Raw genomic sequence first — 20,697 nt, 5'->3', positions numbered from 1 at the left:
CTCCACAGCACACTTGGAGGCCCCAATTCAGTAAAAAGAAGAACAGGAGTACTTGTGGCACCTTAGAGACTAACAAATTTATTAGAGCATAAGCTTTCGTGGACTACAGCCCACTTCTTCGGATGCATATAGAATGGAACATATATTGAGGAGATATATATACACCCATACAGAGAGCATAAACAGGTGGGAGTTGTCTTACCAACTCTGAGAGGCCAATTAATTAAGAGAAAAAAAACTTTTGAAGTGATAATCAAGATAGCCCAGTACAGACAGTTTGATAAGAAGTGTGAGCATACTTACAAGGGGAGATAGAATCAATGTTTGTAATGGCTCAGCCATTCCCAGTCCTTATTCAAACCGGAGTTGATTGTGTCTAGTTTGCATATCAATTCTAGCACAGCAGTCTGTCGTTGGAGTCTGTTTTTGAAGTTTTTCTGTTGTAATATAGCCACCCGCAGGTCTGTCACTGAATGACCAGACAGGTTAAAGTGTTCTCCCACTGGTTTTTGAGTATTTTGATTCCTGATGTCAGATTTGTGTCCATTAATTCTTTTGCGTAGAGAATGCCCCTCTGCCATGTACATTGGCCAAACCGGACAGTCTCTACACAAAAGAATTGTGAGCTAGAATTGATATGCAAACTAGACACAATCAACTCCGGTTTGAATAAGGACTGGGAATGGCTGAGCCATTACAAACATTGATTCTATCTCCCCTTGTAAGTATGCTCACACTTCTTATCAAACTGTCTGTACTGGGCTATCTTGATTATCACTTCAAAAGTTTTTTTTTCTCTTAATTAATTGGCCTCTCAGAGTTGGTAAGACAACTCCCACCTGTTTATGCTCTCTGTATGGGTGTATATATATCTCCTCAATATATGTTCCATTCTATATGCATCCGAAGAAGTGGGCTGTAGTCCACGAAAGCTTATGCTCTAATAAATTTGTTAGTCTCTAAGGTGCCACAAGTACTCCTGTTCTTCTTTTTGCGGATACAGACTAACACGGCTGCTACTTTGAAACCAATTCAGTAAAACATCCCTATTGTTTGTATTATGGTAGTGCCTAGAAACGCCAATCAAAGATCAGAATCTCATTGTACAAGTCGTTGTACAGTCACGTAGCAAGGAAGACAGTCCCTTCCCCACAAAACTCAATCTAGGTGATAGACAGGGTACGACTCATGAACACAACAGACCCATTAGGTGGGGAGTGGGTTGGGAGAGAAAGGGAACAGTAGAATGAACAGAGTTTTGTAGAAAAGCAGAAGTTATAGGTCATCACTTGCCTAACCAATGCTAGATGGGAGCGATCCGTAGCATCACAGAAGTGGTAGGTTTTGAGGAATGATTTAACGAAGGATGAGGAGGTGGCTTTGTGAATTGTGATGCTGAGTTTTTATCATATTCAGGTGAGGGGCATGGAATAAAGCAGGGAAGGTGCTTGAGTGAGAAATGGACAAGCGGCCAGTTGAGGCTGCCATTATTGGCAGGGCAAAGTCAAGGCTGACAATTTGATATGCCAGCATATCAATAGACATGGTGGGACTTAATGGTGAAGAGCCTCGAAGACAAGAAGATTGTAATTCTTCATTTTAAGTATGTGCTTAAGACCCATTGTAGCTGGCACATACTTTAAAGTTAAGCCCATGCTTAAAGCAACAGAGGGTCCTGTGGCACCTTTGAGACTAACAGAAGTACTGGGAGCATAAGCTTTCGTGGGTAAGAACCTCACTTCTTCAGATGCAAGTCATCTTGCATCTGAAGAAGTGAGGTTCTTACCCACGAAAGCTTATGCTCCCAGTACTTCTGTTAGTCTCAAAGGTGCCACAGGACCCTCTGTTGCTTTTTACAGATTCAGACTAACACGGCTACCCCTCTGATACTTGACCCCATGCTTAAGTGCTTTCTGAATTGGGGCTGGACTATGGATTCTTGCACTGACAAGTCATTCCTCTGGACACCATGTTTTACATCCCCAACATGGAGCCCTATTGGTGTGGAGAGCCTTGAACAGACCTTCTGTATCTGTATGAATTTAATATTAGGTGTATAACAAACATATAGTGGAAGTTCATGCAGTAATTATGCAGCAATACAATAAAAGCCAGAGACAGTCTTTGGAAACACCTATTAATCTAGCTCCTGCAGATCATTAAGTATTTGCAAGCAAATACAAGCTGGTATGACAAAGTTACAGACAGGCTTATCTATAAAATGCTGTGAAAATAGTCTGAAAAGAGTCTGAAATGAATCTGAAACATTGTGAGATGATTTTGGGAATCTAAGAGCCATTCAAATATAGAGCAAAATCAGAGGGTGCAGCTGAACTGCACAGAACACAGATCACAGGGTGGCCTGCAATTCTGCATTCCCTTCTCTGATCCTGCTGCTACTTCTGGACAAGGCCAGTGCCCCTGTGCTGTGTTAGAATGCAGCCAGGGATTGTGTTGGTGCAAGGGTCTTCTGGCCATGCCCTCATACATCCATGTCCTCTTTTTCCTACTACCCTAGCCCCAGAGGAATGGAGAGAGTGGTGTGAGAGAGTTACACTGAGATATTTGCAATGGCTTTAGGGCCAAAATACTCAGATAGGAGAATCTGTCCCATAGAATTTAACAGCAATATTTAAAATAAGCTATCATCTATGCATATCTAAAAACATTAAACAATAAGTTTCATAAAGGTCTTATTTAAGTTTTTAACCCCATGAGTTGGAATTTCCCAGTGGGGGACACTAATGAAAAATGCATTAGAGCTAATTGGGGAGCTCTCAATCCTCCCAAGCCCAAGCTGTTAATACTTTATGAGGAGCCTGATGCTGTACTTAATTTTCTCAGGGGGCCAAAATAGTTTTGCAGGAGGAAAAATGGCACATTATAAATGTTTACTCTCTCCCTCACACCTACTGCTTCCCCAAAGCAATGTCTTCACCTGCTTTTTTTTATTCAGTAGGTTTTGGCAATTAATAACATGCTAAAAACAAAATTAAAAAATACTTTGTACAAATGTGGTTAAAAAAACTAAGAATTCTGCAAGCATATTATTTTTAAAAAAGCATTTATGATCTTTAGATTAATGTCTGGCACATGCACCTTTACACAGATATAATCTATTTGATCAAAAATGCAGTAGTTTTGTGCTGTGGGCTATAGTGATTCCTATGTTTACTAAATAAATTAATTATTAAAACTATGTTAATGTTTATCTTTTTTTTTTTATCTCTTTTCATGAATTCCCTGCAAACAGATGTAAATATTTTCAGTTTATTATTATACAAATGTTTTGGAAATTTGTTTGGCATGTAACTTTTGGCCTGCTAGACATTTTTGCGAATAATGGATATTGCCAATTAACAATTTGAAATTATGGCTTTGTTGTTTAGTCACATAAGTAACATCATATTGTTACCAAATTACTGAATTTATAAAGTGGGCTGTGAATTTTCCAGCTTAATATACAGTTCAGAATACCTGTTTGACCTTAATATTCACTTTTCACAAGTGTTCACACTGGTGAAGCTAGCATGCTTGAATGTCTGCAGAAAGTTAACATCAAAGTGTTGCAAGGAAGATCGAACAAAATTTTGCTTTTTTATTCATATGAATATTCATGGAATGGTTTTCCCCATTGTCATTCCACTCTAGGTGTGAGACTGCTGCCATTTGCTATTCTCTTGAAGCCAAATTGTGGTTCAGCCATCATAGCAGTGCAGAGATATAAGGGCGCACATGGCATCTGTATTCCTCTTTTTCAGCGTTTTTCAAAATGACAGACAATATACTTTAAAAACTATTTTTTCTATTATGGATTCTACTACTTTACATTACAAGATGTACATTCAATATTTTTTGTTTTAAATGAGATTTGCCCAATATAATTATTAAGAGAAATTGTTATATTTGTATGGCTACTAGGTATGGAGGGAGAAGAATTGTATATGACTGGAAGAAAAGATGAGCTTAGTACTCTCAGTTCTAGAACACTTGCCTCCGTGTGTAAAATTTACCCCTATGCAAAAGGCCAGCAGGAGGCCTATGCACCATGTAAATCCTACTTAAGTCCTGTCCAGGAATGCATTTCATCCAGAGTCCTTTCTCATGTCAGTAGTCCTACTGAAACTTTTTGCTGAAACACTTGTTAAATAATTGTTTTTATCATTTTGATTTAAAGCATAAAAACAAACATATGTTTTAAATTATTTGAATTCAAGATAGCTCCATTTTCTCCTTAGATGGCAGGTGTGTACAACTCACCATTCAGACAATCACCCGATCCAATGGAAGTACGGTTACGGAAGGCAAGACCTTTTAGCCACAGACAGCAACAAATAAAGAAGCATCTTACTGATGACATTTCTGACTGGCCAACTTGTACAAGTGCCCTAACTTTCCCTACAATGAAGCCTCTTCCACCCATTGGCAGACAGAAACCTCAGGTAATGCATACCAATAACTCTTAGGCAACTAATTCTGCCAAATACTTTTGCAGGTAATGTTCTTCTTATTCTTATGTATTCATCATACTAGTTCAGGAGATAGACCTCTTTGAAAGAGGTCTATTTTCATTTTCAAGAAAGAGAACATATAAAGGCAAGGAGATAGGTATCATGTAGACTGCATTTTTGTTCTTTGAAAAGATATGAACACTTGAAAATGCCAGTAAGAAACTACCATATAGTTAACATCTCAACTGAAGCTCATCAGATGCAGTACTTCCAATTGCTCAAGTCTAAACATAATTCTGGGATGATACAATTGATATGCAGGAGAAATTAGAGATGATATGAAAAGATAACCAGTTAAAAGAAAAACATTTTTAAAAAGCCAGGTAACAACTAGAAAACAAAAATAACCATCATACCATCACATTTACCTTTCTGTTAAGTTTTGCTTTTCATTCAAAGGCTAGGAAATATCCTCTCAACAGATATGCTTTCTTCTCTTTTGTGTCCACTAGATGTGTGTTAGTTTTAATTTAAAAAGTTTTAACATGTTGTTCTGCATGATTCACCAAATTGATAAAATCCCCTTTTTTGCTATCATGGTCTCAATTCCAATTGGTGACAGCATATATTGCATGTAGCTTTTTATTTTGCTGACGGGAAACATTTCAGAAATTTTCCTAGTGTAGACAAGGCCCAGGATTCAGTTATTTTATGTTTCAAGAGACTCAATTTTTCACCCTCCTGTTCTTACGGATTTTTCAGTTTGCCAAATCTGCTGAGCTTCCATTCCATTTGCTTCCCTTTTTCAAATTTAGTTCTGTTATTGCCTATAAAACTCTGAATGCTCTTTGGAATGCCTAACATATGCGTGGCATTCAATCCCATCCTCAATTTATCTCTTCAATGCAATTATTAGGTAATAAGTAGAAAGAAAACACTCCTATACTAACTCCCTTCAGTAATTTCCATTGAGTTTATCATTTTTGCTTCAGTAATTAAATAGCAAGTGATGGTAACAAGTGATATGTAATTTTTATTTATGGGTATTTTACTTATCCTCTGAAGTGCTGCTTTAACAGTCCTAACTCAGAGGGCCAAAGGTGCTGTGCCTATCCTTCAGTGGGCTGTGACTGTATGCACTTTATGTCTCTAAGAATAGTGAAGATGATATTTTGCCTGATGTACGTTGTAGAGGGATCATTTGAATGTCTTGAAACAAAGGGGGAAATGACAGTATTTTCACTGCTACTTTACTCTTGCAAGATCACTTTGTTATTATGCAATGTGTTTATCTTGCAAGTTTCTGTTCTGGTTGGAGTATTTTATAGCACTTTCTAAGTTTATATACACACATGCGAGAGAGAGAGAGCGAGAGAGCGCAATCGTACACAGATAGCCTTTCAGAACAAATCAGCCTTTCAGAATAAACCAGAAGAGTTCTGTTTATTTCCTGCACCCCAAAGAGGGAATTTACTATATAATACTTTAATCCTTTCAGTGCCCTGGAATGTACACTGTGGGGTAAATTATCAAAGCACAGTGCATGGATTTAGCTGTGTGACTCTTATTGATGTTAATGGGAGTCACACGGCTAAATCCCCGCACACCACTTTGACAATTTAGGGTTGTATGTCTCAGGAAAGGACATTTCTCTGAGCTGATGAAACAGCTGGACATGAAAACTCCTCAGAATGCACAGGTCTGAAAGTGGTCTGGTGTGACAATACGGGATTTTAATCACTAGCCATCCTTGTGGCTTAGTTCTTTGTGACAACACTCTTCCACACTAGCTTTATTGTATACATCAGACCCCATGCTAGTCACTTGTATTACATCACCACCTTTATAGATATCCCAAATGTGCTTTGCCTGCAAGCATCATATTGAAATGAGAATGGAATTTATGTATATTTAAGAGTACAAAAATTAACTACCCATCAGTTGTCTCTTAGGAAAATTGGTATTCTGATTTTTATAGGTAAGTACTGTGTATGTAAGATAGCATATATAAAAGAAAACTTTTAACGCTGCTGTTATCAATTATATCAGATCTATCACTTTTATTACTGAATTAACTAGACTTACAATCTAATGAAAGTACAGCTAATACTGAAATTAGTCATCTCTTCATTAAAGGCATTAAAAACAGCAAGCACATTGCTTTTTTTTTTTTTTTTTTTTTTTTTTTTTTTTTTTTTTACAGTTTCCCCCGACACCTTTTTTTTTCTGGCTGGTGGCTATGCTGGGGTGAGAGAAGGCATTGAGGAAGTAACATGATTTCATTTAGAACAAAATATCTGTCAATCTGCCAATCCTTGACAAATCATCTAGTGGACCATTCCCTAGAAAGAAGATTTATCCTACTCACCACAGTGCTCAAACTGCACACAGAGTTTTTGTTTTGTTTTGTTTCCTGAGGGAGGAAGAGGATTAGTTAACTCCCTCCCTTATCCCATCCTGATCTCCCCATAAAAGAGGCTCCCCTCCTCTTGAAGCAGAGCTCCTGGGATGCTTGCAAGCACTAGAAGGGCAGAGATGTTTGTAAGCATCACAGTACTCACCAATCTTGATATTTAAGTTCTCAAATGCAAGTAGGTGAATGGATTTGCTCTCTATCTATATTAGGTGTTTCGAAACTGTTTATCTTCATGGTTTATAAGCTTCCTCCAAATATGTGATTAAGAGAAAGAGGAAAATCTGCCAAGTAGAAACATCTTAATATTTTAAAATTATATTCCACTTTCATTTATAATGACAGGGCATTATTTGAGGAAGTGCATAGTTACCCTTTTTCACTTCTATTAGTAATTGCCCTAATCTGTTAATTTCATTCAAAATATAAACAAAGGAAAAGGTGAAATATCACTAAATATGGAAAAGACCTATTTTGATAATTTGTTTCAGCCGTTACCCAGTGAAATACAAGTGCAGAATTCATGATGAAAAAGAAAGACTGTCCATTGTTTGTATTTTCCACTGTAGGACATGCATCTATGTTTCTTACAGGTTATTTTATTTACATAAGAACACTGACCAGGTCACTTGACACTTTTCTTCTGCAAATGTTTTGTAGTACAGAAGGAGTATTAATGTTTTAAACTTTTTTCTATAGCTCTCTCTGATTGGACAGAAGGCAAATAACATTTACTATTTTCAGTAAATTACTATTGTATTTATTATTCCCCTGCAGCCTAAAATTTTTGTATTTTATTGTCTTTAGAAGAGCTATAGTGATCCCAATAAAATAGATTTATTCTTTGTGTAAACTTTTCTGGAAGCAAAGTAGGGGAAAAGCTTGCCAAAACCATAAAGATTATGGTTACTTGCTTCCTTAGAATCTTTAAAAGGGACTTGAGAAACATGGTTCTGTGCCTTTAAAAAGGAAAGTCCAATAAAAATCCATTAACTACTTTCAAATATAGCAATCCTCCTGTCCAGCTGTGAAAAGTACTAGATGATACTTATTTGCCATTTGTGTTATTTACGGTCCATGACTTTTATGGTAACTGGTTCCTATTATTGGTTTCTATTAATGTAAAACATAAGTGAACATAAATGAGGCGTGAATCATTTCTTTTTATTAGCCCCACAGTCTTCACTCAGTGCTTGCAGTAACTCCAGCTGTGACTTGTTAGTGATAACCTATTTAAAGAAGGAGATCTTTAAGAATAAGGGACATGATCAGGATTGTTTGTCCATTCATATTTTCAGAAGGTTTCACTACTTCAGTGCAAGATCAACAATAGTAAAAAGAAAATAAGATTTAATTAGCAACACTGCTAAAGTCTGAGCTGTCACTAAATTGTAGTGAGTTTAAGATAGTACAAATTACACTCCATGTGAGTTTCTACTGGTTACTATTAAAACCAAGATATAGTGTAAGTCACTTTTACAGTGCAGGAAAGAACTTTCTGCTGCTATAGATTTGTATCATTAAATGGTACATACCGGTATCAGTTATTAAACAACATGGTTACAGATTTTCAATTAAAATATATACAAAATTGTCAAGAAACTGTAGGTCTATAGGCTTTAATTTTTCAGAAAATAGGCTGTCAGCAAATGGCAAATACACCTGTTTTATTTGTCTTGTCTGCAATTTTTTACTAGAAGAATTAGTTCTTTAATCATGTTTTGATCTCTTTCAAAGTATCTCTACTGTCAAAATGGCAAAGACACTTTCATTAAGTAAAAGGAACAAAGCCTATCAATCTGAACACTGAAAGGTTTAGGCTTTTTTCAAATGTTTAAGCACAACTACAGTATATTATGTGGAGATCAAATTTTATTTTACTAGTATGTTGGTAAGAAAAAAAACAAAACTAAGTACTCCTAGTCAGTTCTAGAAGTGTGTCTTTTTTCAGTAAAAGATATTCATTAATAGTTAAAGAAATTATACCAGTGCACATTTCTCACTGCCCATCTAGGGTTTTATAGCATGTTCTCAACCATCATGTTATCTGTAACTCTCTATCAGGATGAACTGCATTAATTAATTATTTTGGAAAATCTTGCCACTCACCCAGCCACTCTGCATCCTCTTTCATCAGGGATATTTCACAAATAATAATAATACATAAAAAAGAACATAACAAAACACTTACCTTATCCTATACCTGTCAGGGGCCCTTCCGTGATACTGCTGAAGTAATGCAGCAACGCTACAAGCCTTTGGAACCAACCTTGCGGGTGGCAACATCAATCAATTCACTAGAAAAGGCCAGAGAGGAAATCAAGAGAGAGGAATGGAGAAACCGCATAAATGACAATAAGTAAGTTCCTTGGTTTTTTCTTATATTTTTATGAGAACATTTGCTTTATTCTGCTGCTTTCAGAAACCTGTTATGTCTGACAAAATGAAATGTCAAATTTGACAGCTTACCAGCAACCATTCTAGGTACATACTTCTAAATTCTGTGTTCTTATTTAGATTGTAAAGTGTTCAGGGCGGAGACCCTGTCTTGTTGTATGAAGTGTGTCATGCAGACTTATGGAACTATAGAAGGACATATAATAAACAACCATTAATATAATACACATTGCAGAAGATGGACTTCCTGGAAAGCAGTCAATCAAATAGTGCAAGGATCCTTCTGCCTCTCTTGCGCTCTGCCAATGGACAGGCACTATTTCAGTCTTTGCACTTTGGATAAATAAGATTATGTGAGACTAGCTGTTGGTGCTGTACTCCCCTCTGCACAGGCTAGCAGAGCTCACTCTGCAGGGAGCTGGAGCACATGTGGCACCCTGTCAGAGGTGACATAGAAGCTGTAGTCTGTGTTTTTGAAGCAGCATGGTTTCCTGCAGCCCATTGCCTGCAGGAGCTTCAGCTGTGCTGGTGCATCTCCAAACAACCCTGAATATAGGGCTATACTTTAAAGGCATCATCTATCCCAAATGATCTTGCACTCCCATCAACACACTTTTATGTTCTTTTCTGACCAAAGTGGACAGGGCCGGCTCCAGGGTGTTGGCCGCTCCAAGCAGCCAAACAAAAAAACCGAAAAAACAAACAAAAAAGCCACGATCACGACCGCGATCTGCGGCGGCAATTCGGCAGGAGGTCCTTCGCTCCGAGCGGGATTGAGTGACCGTCCGCCGAATTGCCGCCGAACAGCTGGACGTGCCGCCCCTCTCCGAAGTGGCCGCCCCAAGCACCTGCTTGGTAAGCTGGTGCCTGGAGCTGGCCCTGAGAGTGGAGCTCTGTTGGATCCATCATAATGGAGTTCTGTTGGGTCAGTTCTTCAGAGTCTGTGGTTACTTATCATAACTCAATGCTTTGGTGGCTTTTCCCTGGCGTTCACTCTTCTTGACAATGCTTTAACCCCAGAGTTTAAAAAAAAAAAAGTTTGGTGAATCATCTGTCGTAGTGGTCATACTGTGCCCATTGACATATTGAAGGCCTATGTTTTGCAATCCCTACTAGCTTCTAGTGAAACCTTCTGAAACCTGCAGTCTAGAGCTTTTGTTCCAGTTTTACTGCCACATGATGTCATTTATGTTAACTGATGTGTTGGGACTCTGAAGTCTGAATTCTACTGCATCAGTGGATTTTGGCATTTGTGTTAATTAATGTAGTTGTCATGTTCTTTTCTCTCAGTCCTCCCCCCCACCCCCCTTTTTTTCTATTTTATTCTTAACAGTGACTAAAAATGGCATCTTCTTATTCAAGAGCTCAGCTCCCAAGATGTATTTAGACCATGTTTTATTTGGTTGATTTTTAGTGACAAAAATAAGATGTCAGTACTGTACTTCTTACTCCTTTTGTATGGTGCAGCCAAACACAGGTTGGTACAGATTACAAGTAAAAGTTGTTTTCTTATTGGATTCTGTCCCATTTAGTACATCATTAATATAATTGTTAAGAAAGTTTCAATTAATTTATGCAATTAATTTTATACAAAAAGTAAAAGAATGCCCATACCAGGTTCTGTACTGAAATTACAAGTCCAAATTCCATTCTCAGACACACCTCATCTGCCCTGTAGTGGAGAGCTTAATATGAAGACAGTGGATTGTACATGTATAACTGAAATCCAGATTTTGCTTGAAAGACCTGAGATGATGTAGAAGAAGGAAAGAAACCACCTTGATAGTCAGATCCCACATTAAGTTGACAGAGCTAGCAGTTAGAAAAACACGACTTTTTTCTCCTAACCTCTGCCAATTAGATCTAGAAGTCGTTGGGAGACAATAAAGATGTTATCTCACTTAGGTTTTTTTTTAATTGAATCATGTTCTTCGCTTACTGGAATGACTGGTATGTCTACACAGCCCACAACAGTAAGACTCCAGATTGACAAACTTAAGCACTCTAAGAATAGCTTTGTAGACAGTGCTTTGAAGTTGTGGCTTTGGCTGGAGCTTGAGCTCTGAAGCCTAAGGAGTGGGGTGGGCTTCAGAGCCCATGCTGCATCTTCAAAGTTTTGTCTACACAGCTATTTTTAAAGAGGTAGCCACACCAGCCTATGTCTGTCAAACTGGGCTGGAATGCTCATTGCCACTGGCTGGGTAGACATGCCCACCGTGTCTTGTGCTTATGGGATAACACTAGTCCACAGATTTCACCATGTTTAATCAGAAGTCATGAAGAGTCAGGTCCTGGATAAAGATCTCACTGCCTCTTCTAATTCTTATGATAAGTCTAGTATGAAGGCTGTGGCCTTGAGCTGTCCAAAGTTGAGTTTTCAACTCTGATAGATATTGGTAAATTGTCTTTCTTCAGCTTGTGTATAAGGAAGAATTTAATGACAATCCTAATGCACAGAAGCAGTGTCCTAATGCCAATGGTTCTCGGAGTCCTCCACAACACAGAACGAAGGATTGTACACTATGTATCCATTCTGTGACTGCTTAATTTGTACACCAGCTATGCCAGGATCACATCTGTAACCTTGCAAAGGAGATGACAAACCTTCATGCCATCATCAAGACTACCAGTCACTGATAAGGTTGCAGCACTGTTGGGGAATACTTGCCTCAAGAGAGGAGTCAAGACAGTCAAGGAAAGGTTTACTGATGGTTTATTATCTGGGATATCTTTTATGAGCTGACAAAGTTCTGTATATTTCTATGTAATTGAGTATTTTAAGACTATATTTCTGCATCATAGTGCTTATTTATGGAATTACTCATCTTTTTTGGAAAGAAAAACAGAGCAAAAAAAGAGAGATAAGGCATTTATTGTCAATGCTTACTTTTGTGGAAGGTGAGACATACTTCCAAGTTTTTACTTTCTAAGGCCCTGTCTACACTGGCAAGTTTGTACGCAGTAAAGCAGCTTTGAGCGCTGTAACGCCCAAGGTGCACACACTGCCAAGCCACTTGGTGCGCAGAAACTGCACAGATGCAGCACTCTAAAAAAACCACCTCAACGAAGGACATAGAGCTTTCTGTGCCATGGCTACGGCGCTGCAGTGCCAGTGTAGACACCATGGTGATTACAGCACTGCGATTGGCCTCTGGGAGGTGTCCCACAATGTCTGTTCTCACCTCTCTGGCCATCGGTTTGACCTCTACTGCCGTGCCCTCCGGTGACCAACCGTCAGTCCCACCCCATACATTCCTTTGCAAATTTGAAAGTCCCCTTCCTGTTTGCTCAGTGATGAGTGCAGTGGTCTCAGCACATCTTTCCAGGTGGCCATGCCTGCTCCACACACCAGGCGATCTCCCACTTGGAGCAATGCCGAGGTGCTGGACCTCATTGGTACTTGGGGAGAGGAGGCAGTGCAGTCACAACTGTGCTCCAGCCGTCAGAATTATGATACCTATGGACAGATTTCTAGATGCATGATAGAAAAAGGCCATGACCGGGACACATTGCAGTGCAGGGTCAAAGTGAAGGCGCTGCGGAACACCTACCACAAGGCGCGGGAGGCAAACCGCCACTCCGGTGCTGTGCCCACGAGCTGCCCGTTCTACAAAGAGCTGGACGTGATACTCGGTGGTGACCCCACCTCCACTGCAAAGTTTCCTGTGGATACTTCATTGGCTTTGTTGCCAGTTGAGAGTGGACTGAGCCAGGAGGAGGCAATCTTGGATGAAGAGGGAGAGGGGGAACCAGAGGCAGAGGATGACTCGGAGGCCAGAGATGCATGCAGTCAGGAGCTCTTTTCTACCCCAGAGGAGCCTAGCCAGTCACAGCAGTTGGAGCTTGGCGAAGCGCAAACAGGAGAGGAGGCCCCTGGTAAGTGAATCTAATTTTGGGACTTGCTGAAGCTAGTTGTTGGGGGCAGGAGGGTTGCAGAAAGCATACCTAGTTTGAGTGGCGGAACAGGCTGTTGATACACTCCCTCACTTCACGGGAATCTCCCTCAGAGATCTCCAGGAAACTCTTGTAGAGTTACTGGGCAATCCACTCCCACAGGTTCCTCGGCAGAGCTGCTTTGTTTCTTGCCCCATTAATGGTAACTTTCCCATGCCACTGTGCCGTCATGGGGAGTGGGGGGGGGGACTATAGCTGCACACAGGCTAGCCGCATAGGGGCCAGGGCGAAAGTGGCAGGCTTGAAGAAGATCCTCCCTTGATTCTCTGCTCACCCTCAGCAGCGAGATATCTTCCATAATGATCACCTCCTGTGGAAAGTGTGGGGACAGGAATGATTATCAGGGCCCCCCCCCTACAGTGCTGGCTCTCCCCAAGTGCCCAAGAGACACGTGCCCAGTGTACAGCAGGGTTCAGGAACAGTGATTTACCCGCCCCTGCGGCTACTCCCCTTTTGGGGGTCTTGTGGCTTATGTGTGCTTGCCTGGGGTCAGCCAGTTAGTGACAGGAGTGTGAGTACTGGCAGTGTTTTAAAGCACTGAAACAGTGTTGTCTGTGTTGCAAACAATACTGCTTCTGTAAAATGTTGCAATTAAACTTCACAGAGAGGACCTTGGGAGCACAGTCTCCCTCTTTGTTATCAGCGGCAGAACGGTTGCAAAGAATTAGAAAGCGTCCAAGAAGAACTAAGGAGGACTTTATGCATGAGGTTATGATGCATTCCGCCGCAGAGAAAAAGGAATTGAAGGAGTGGCGGGACAGCGAGAAGAGGGACTGAAACAAGAATGTGGCATACCCGAAAGAAGTCATGGAGCGGCTCTTAACAGTTATGGAGCGCCAAGCGGACACGGTCCAGGCGATACTAGCTCTTCAAACCGAGCAGCTCCATGCCTGCCCTTCCCTGCAGTCGCTGTCGCAAAACTCTTTCCAATGTGCCCCCCAGCCAACATACTCTTATCAACCTCCTGGCTTCACTCTCTACCCACAGCATTCCACTCCTCCCTCCTCACAGTCCAGCAGTGTGGACTCCCAATACCCACTGCACTCAACACCCATCCATTTGCAGTGTGGCCCTGCTGAAGTACAGCACCCGCTGCATCATACTCCAAAGGAGAAGGTTGAGTATGATCCCTGGACATACACAACTCCGTAGCCGTCCCGGGACCCCTCCTCCTCTTGAGACCTTCCATTTCCTCATTCCTTCCATTCCCCCCTCCCCCTCCGTGCTGATGAATTTTTTTCGTTTGACTCTCTCCTCTGGTTGTTGTCTTTCAATAAAAGAATTGTGTTTGTTTGAAATCAATCTTTATTCTATTAAGTGAAAGCAAAAAGAGCACTGCAAAGCAACATACAATTATGTTAAGGCCCCTTCTTGCATCATGTGAACCAATCACCTCCTAGCATTACAAGCACTGCAATCCCGAGCATAGCAACAAATATTAGTGGCTTTCAGCTTCAAATTGCTGCCTCAAAGCATCCCTGATCCTTATGGCCCGTGCTGTGCCCCTCTAATAGCCCTGGTCTCCAGCTGTTCAAACTCAGCCTCCAGGCACTGAGCCTCTGCAGTCCAGCCCCGAGTGAAGCTTTCACCCTTCTCTTCACAAATATTATGGAGCGTAAAGCACGCGGCTATAAGCATAGGAATATTGTCATCGGCCACGTCCAGCTTCCCATACAGGCATCACCAGAGGGCTTTTAAACGGCCGAATGCACACTCCACAGTCATTCTGCACATGCTCAGCCTGTTGTTGAACCGCTCCTTGCTGCTGTCAAGTTGACCCGTATATGACTTCATGAGCCACGGCATTAAAGGGTAGGTAGGGTCTCCCAGGATCACAATGGGCATTTCGACTTCCCTTATGGTGCTCTTCTGATCCAGGAAGAAAGTCCCTGCTTGCAGCTTCCTGAAGAGACCAGTGTTCTGAAAGATGTGTGCATCATGCACCTTTATGGACCAGCCTGCGTTAATGTCTGTGAAACGCCTATGGTGATCCACAAGCGCCTGGAGAACCATTGAGAAATACCCCTTGCAATTAATGTACTCAGTGGCCAGGTGGTCTGGTGCCAGAATTGGAATGTGCGTGCCATTTATTGCCCCTCCACAGTTAGGGAAGCCCACTTATGCAAAGCCTTCCACAATCTCACGCATGTTGCCCAGAGTCACGGTCTTTTGGAGCAGGATGCGATTAATTGCCCTGCACACTTCCATCAACACGACTCCAACAGTCCATTTTCCCACTCCGAAATGGTTAGTGACCGATCAGTAGCAGTCTGGAGTAGCCAGCTTCCACAGTGCAATCACCACATGCTTCTCCAGTGACAGGGCAGCTCTCGGTCTTGTGTCCTCATGCCGCAGGGCTGGTGCAAGCTCATCACACAGTCCCATGAATGTGGCTTTCCTCATGCGAAAGTTCTGCAGCCACTGCTCGTCATCCCAGACGTGCATGATGATGTGATCCCACCACTCAGTGCTTGTTTCCCAAGCCCAAAAGCGGCGTTCCACTGTGGTCAGCACCTCCATAAATGCCACAAGCATTCTCGTGTCATAGCTACTATGTGTGGCGAGATCAATGTGGCATTTCTTTTTCCTTTGTAGTTTAAGGAATAACTCCACTGCCACTCATGACATGTTGGTCAGTTTGAGCAGCATTCTTGTCAACAGCTCGGGATCAGCTAGAAAGAGGCAGGGCAGGGCACGCAGTACACAAACCGTTGAAAGATGGTGCCAAATGCGGACGGAAGCACAGGGATTGCTGGGATGCGAAGCAATGCATCACGGGGCATTGGGACAGGACCCAGGATGCCCCGCGACCCCTTCCGCCTTCCCACAAGTCTTAGCGGCAGAAGAGAAAGAGGTGCTCTGTGGGATAGCTGCCCAGAGTGCACCACTCCGAATAGCGTTGCAAGTGTGAACACACTATTGTGCAGGCAGCTGTCAGTCTGAACACACAACAGCGGTTTTCCTTCGGCGCTCTATGAAGAAGGTAAAATTACTTATCTGTAATTCTCACCCTTTGAAGATATCACACAGGATTCCCACTCCCCTGCCCTCAGACTTTTAGGTTTTTTTTCAAAGATAAGGTGTGGCTGCAAGTGGTAAACTTTTACATTGAAGTTACATTTGCATTTCTAAGAGCATTCTTGTTTCCCATGTATTTCAGGAACTGATTGAGAAGGGTCTGGGAGCTGAGGCAGCAAGCCAGAGCTGAAAGGGAACACAGGGGAGGGTCTTGTGCCTAACTGCTAGAGCCTCAGAGGACTAAAAATATAAGAGCTAGGGATGTTCCTGATCTGTCTCACACCAGGGAGGCAACACTTAAGAATGGAAATCTATTTATGTGGATGCATAATCTACTGTACACAGGGCTCTGCCTATATCTATTATATCCAACTTTAAAATGGGTGAACATATATTGTCCTTCCACTCAAATAAGCTCAGGATATGATAAACCTGCCTTCATTTTTAGACTACTGCAGTTTCATCTTTTATTTTATAATGTCATCTCTGAAGCATTTTAGTCTTCAAGACTAGAAATCAGTTGGGAAATGCATCTTAAAAACAGAGTGCTCAACTATGCCCTGTATCTAAGCAGTGTTCTGATGCAGTTGAGAATGTGAGCCACAGGGAGCTCCCTGACCTGTGCTACTCAGCTATGTCAGAAGTTAGAGCAGCTAAGAGCCTGCCCTCAGTTATGGCACTGGTGTAAGTTCCTTAAAAGACCTGCACTAGTAGAGAATAAGTATAGTTGCACTCGCTCTGCCATGTCCCCTCACCCCTCCCCACCCCCAGAATATTGCTTCATCTCTATACACTGGAACTGGCTGTACTGCCTCCAACATACTTATGCCAATAGAACGTTACTCTGCGTGAAAGGAATTCTCTTCTGGCTACGTACAACTAGACTCTATCTACATTGTAGTGATGGAATGACTTGGGTATCGGGCCCAATAAGAATGACTTTCTTTATAATTGTTCTCTGAAGAAGTACATCACAAAAGTGCCCACCGAGCCACACTTCTCCCCACAGAGTTGAAGTCTTCCTCTCTTCATCCTTCTCCCTTCCACCCCCCAAAATAATGCCGTTCCTTTTTATAGAGATGGAGTGATTTTACTTTCCACTTGGCTAGGAAATGGAAATTGGAGCACCAGGGGATACCCACTTTACAGACTAGTGGCTGACATGAGACACCACTTGCTGGAACCAATAGATTTAGAACACTGAGCATGTAAAATTCTCTTCTTAGTTGCATACAGCAACATCAGCCCAAGAATGATGATCTGTTGTATTTATTTGTATGTAATTCTCTAAAGGTCAGAAATTATATTTTTCCGTAACTTTTCTGAAATATGTTTCAGTTCACATGCCTTGTACTCCAAAGGGCCCCCCGAAAAGATTGTTTTAAAGTTCACATAATACTCCAGAGTTAGTTGTGGTTTATAAATAAAGACATCGTTTTACAAGAGAGGGCAAAGACAGTCCAGTGATTAGGGTGCTAGCCTAGAGCTTGAGAAACCAGATTTCAGTTTCTTCACCCATCCCAGAATTCCTATGTGACCTCAGGCAAGTCACTAAGGCTCAATGTGTTTCAGTTCCTCATCTGTAAAATAGGGATTGTAGTTCTTCCCTACCTCAGGAGGGCTTTATGAGGATAGCTGCAATAAAAATTGTTAGACACTGAGATACCACAGCAATGGGGGCTGTCTAAATACCATAGATAATCTGTTATTTAATTTTCTATCCCAAGAGATGAGCATATTCTGTCACATAAGAAAAATTAACCCCCACTGACCTCTCTTCTCTACATCTTTTGTTTTCAGTGTGATTATAGTTCGGAGCATTCCATCTCACTTTGCTGAGTTCTGAGTGTCTTTCTTACCAACATCCAGGAGTTATTTGGTGGGCTCAAACTCCACCATCTATGGACCAGATCCATGTCTTTCCTGAACAATGAACATCGGTGGGTTGGTCTGCTTTTAAGGGAGATGGTTAATACTCATTCCAAGAGGATGAATTCCTTCTGTTCTTCTGAGTATTAAATTTTATCCATTAAATTTCTCGCTAAAGAATTTTCAAAGTGAACATCTTGTCCAACTACCCAGTTCTGGTCTAGCCTCTCTTTTAGGGAAAGATTATGGAGAAGTTTGTGACCTAGATAGATCCTGTGCCTACAGAGCGTGAGGGTCAGTAGTTGGCCTAGAATGAATGGTAACAAAATTTAAAGAACATGTTATTTTGCATTCAGCTAAATGCTTAAGTAGGATTTTTTCTTAAATAAAATATTATTTCAATGTCTTATGTCTTGATGATACAGTTCACTGTATTTCTGAGTTAGTTACAATGGAAATAACCACTGCATTTTATGTCATACAGATCTTACACATCTAAAAACTTTTTTCAAATTATGTCTAGTTTTTCATATGCTTTGCAACTTTAGCAATTTGCATATTTTCTGGACTGTTATTGTATTATGATAAACAGGGATTACCATATATTTTCAGATAATGTTTCCTTAACAATTCAACTTCTATTTGTAACTCTTCCATTCATTTTAATTACTAGCACAGTGTGCAACATTTATTAATCAGCAGAGTCTTTTTAAGTTAAAATACTAAATTAGCTAACCCCATTAACACAGAATACTCCAAACAAGCTGTAATAGGAGAGGTAGTTACTGTGTAAATCGTATTATACATGCGGGTGCTCTAGGGCACAGTTAAGCATGATTACCCTCTTTTGATCCAGTATTCCTCTGCTTCTTCCAGCTAATTTCCAGTGGAAATTTACAAAGTGGTGCCTTCATTTTTCTATCTTAATTTTTCTAATGAAGTTCTGGTACTTTATAACACTGGGGATGCAGATAATAAGTCTGTGTATAATTAAGAAGTTCTAGAATTTGTCTGCAAAAGAGATCTCTGTTACTTTTGCTTCATACACGAAGTAGGCTATTCTTTTTTTCTGCTACCTTACTCCATTGCAGACCTGGATTAAACAAAAATGACCAGACGATTCCTAGATTTACTGACATCAGAATACAAAATAATGTATACGATAAGTACAGCTGTGAACTGGACACACACTTAGTGTAGCTTTGCATAGAGTGTCTTACATAATGAATAATAATATAATTGTCAAATTATATGACATTGGATGTAACCAGCAGTGGTGCTGGAACTAGGGATGCTGGGGGTGCTGACTTGAAGTAGTAATAATACACCCCAAATACATCAGTGGTTCTCAAACTTTTGTACTGGTGACTCCTTTCACATAGCAAGCCTCTAAGTGCGACCACCCTAATAAATTAAAAACACTTTTTTATATATTTAACACCATTATAAATGCTGGAGGCAAAGTGGGGTATGGGTGGAGGCAGACAGCATGCGATCCCCCATGTAATAACCTTGCAACCCCCTGAGGGATCCTGACCCCCAGTTTGAGAACCCCTGAAATACATGGTTTCATCAGCACCCCACTATAAAAAAAAATTTCAGGACAACTAGTAACCAGACTAGATGCGTCAAGAGATTATACTGTCTTTAGGTTGTAAATACAGCTTGTTTTAACATGCATTCATTATTGGACAAATTATGGCTGCCCCAGCACAGTTATGCTAAGATAAGAACAGCCACAGAGCTTCTTGCCTTCCCTGAGTGAAAAGCAGAAGGGGGTAATCCTACAGGTGATAGTACTCAGTGTCCCAAAGAGGGCACATCTGAATAGGTAGAGGAATAACTTCAGATTTGGCCCCAACTTTGAAAACTGAAAATTCATGAAGTTCTTCATAAAAAATAATTAATTCATATGTGCCAGATGGTATTGAACAGTTTATGTGGAGCTAATTGTTCATGGTCTTCTTTAGACTGACAGATCATTCTGTTTTACTTGAGTTGGGTGAGATGCTCTGCTAGCAGTTGAGGTGTGAACACCAAGGGAGGAGAAACTGCTTCTGTAGTTGGATAGCCATTCACAGTCTTTGTTTAATCCTGATCTGATGGTGTCAAATTTGCAAATGAACTGGAGCTCAGCAGTTTCTCTTTGGAGTCTGGTCCTGAAGTTTTTTTGCTGTAAGATGGCTACCATTACATCTGCTATTGTGTGGCATAGGGAGGTTGAAGTGTTCTCCTACAGGTTTTTGTATATTACCATTCCTGATATCTGACTTGTGTCCATTTATCCTCTTGTGTAGTGACTGTCCAGTTTGGCCAATGTACATAGCAGAGGGGCATTGCTGGCACATGATGGCATATATAACATTAGTGGACGTGCAGGTGAATGAGCCAGTGATGTTGTAGCTGATCTGGTTAGGTCCTATGATGGTGTTGCTGGTGTAGATATGTGGGCAGAGTTGGCATCGAGGTTTGTTGCATGGGTTGGTTCCTGAGTTAGAGTTGTTATGGTGCGGTGCGTGGTTGCTGGTGAGAATATGCTTAAGGTTGGCGGGTTGTCTGTGGGCAAGGACTGGCCTGCCTCCCAAGGTCTGTGAA

At 41.0% G+C, this 20,697-nt stretch overlaps 1 protein-coding gene across 5 annotated transcripts in view; it reads left to right on the top strand.

Annotated features, from left to right (window-relative positions):
• Window positions 1-20,697, top strand: part of SPATA17 (spermatogenesis associated 17) — a 175,355-nt gene that overhangs the window by 95,527 nt on the left and 59,131 nt on the right. For 4 of the 5 annotated variants that reach the window (XM_065589431.1, XM_005288739.5, XM_005288742.5 and 1 more), the window contains exons 7-8: window positions 4,239-4,442; window positions 9,075-9,223. In XM_065589431.1, coding sequence (XP_065445503.1) covers window positions 4,239-4,442; window positions 9,075-9,223 — 353 coding nt within the window. Of the gene's footprint in view, window positions 1-4,238; window positions 4,443-9,074; window positions 9,224-18,033; window positions 18,562-20,697 lie in introns of those variants that run through there. The other variant, XM_065589433.1, reaches the window with a different exon arrangement.

This window comes from Chrysemys picta, chromosome 3 (assembly GCF_011386835.1).
Source record: "Chrysemys picta bellii isolate R12L10 chromosome 3, ASM1138683v2, whole genome shotgun sequence".
Taxonomy (NCBI): domain Eukaryota; kingdom Metazoa; phylum Chordata; order Testudines; family Emydidae; genus Chrysemys; species Chrysemys picta.
The sequence above is the reverse complement of the archived record's forward strand: the minus strand, read 5'-3'. Positions and strand labels throughout refer to the sequence as shown.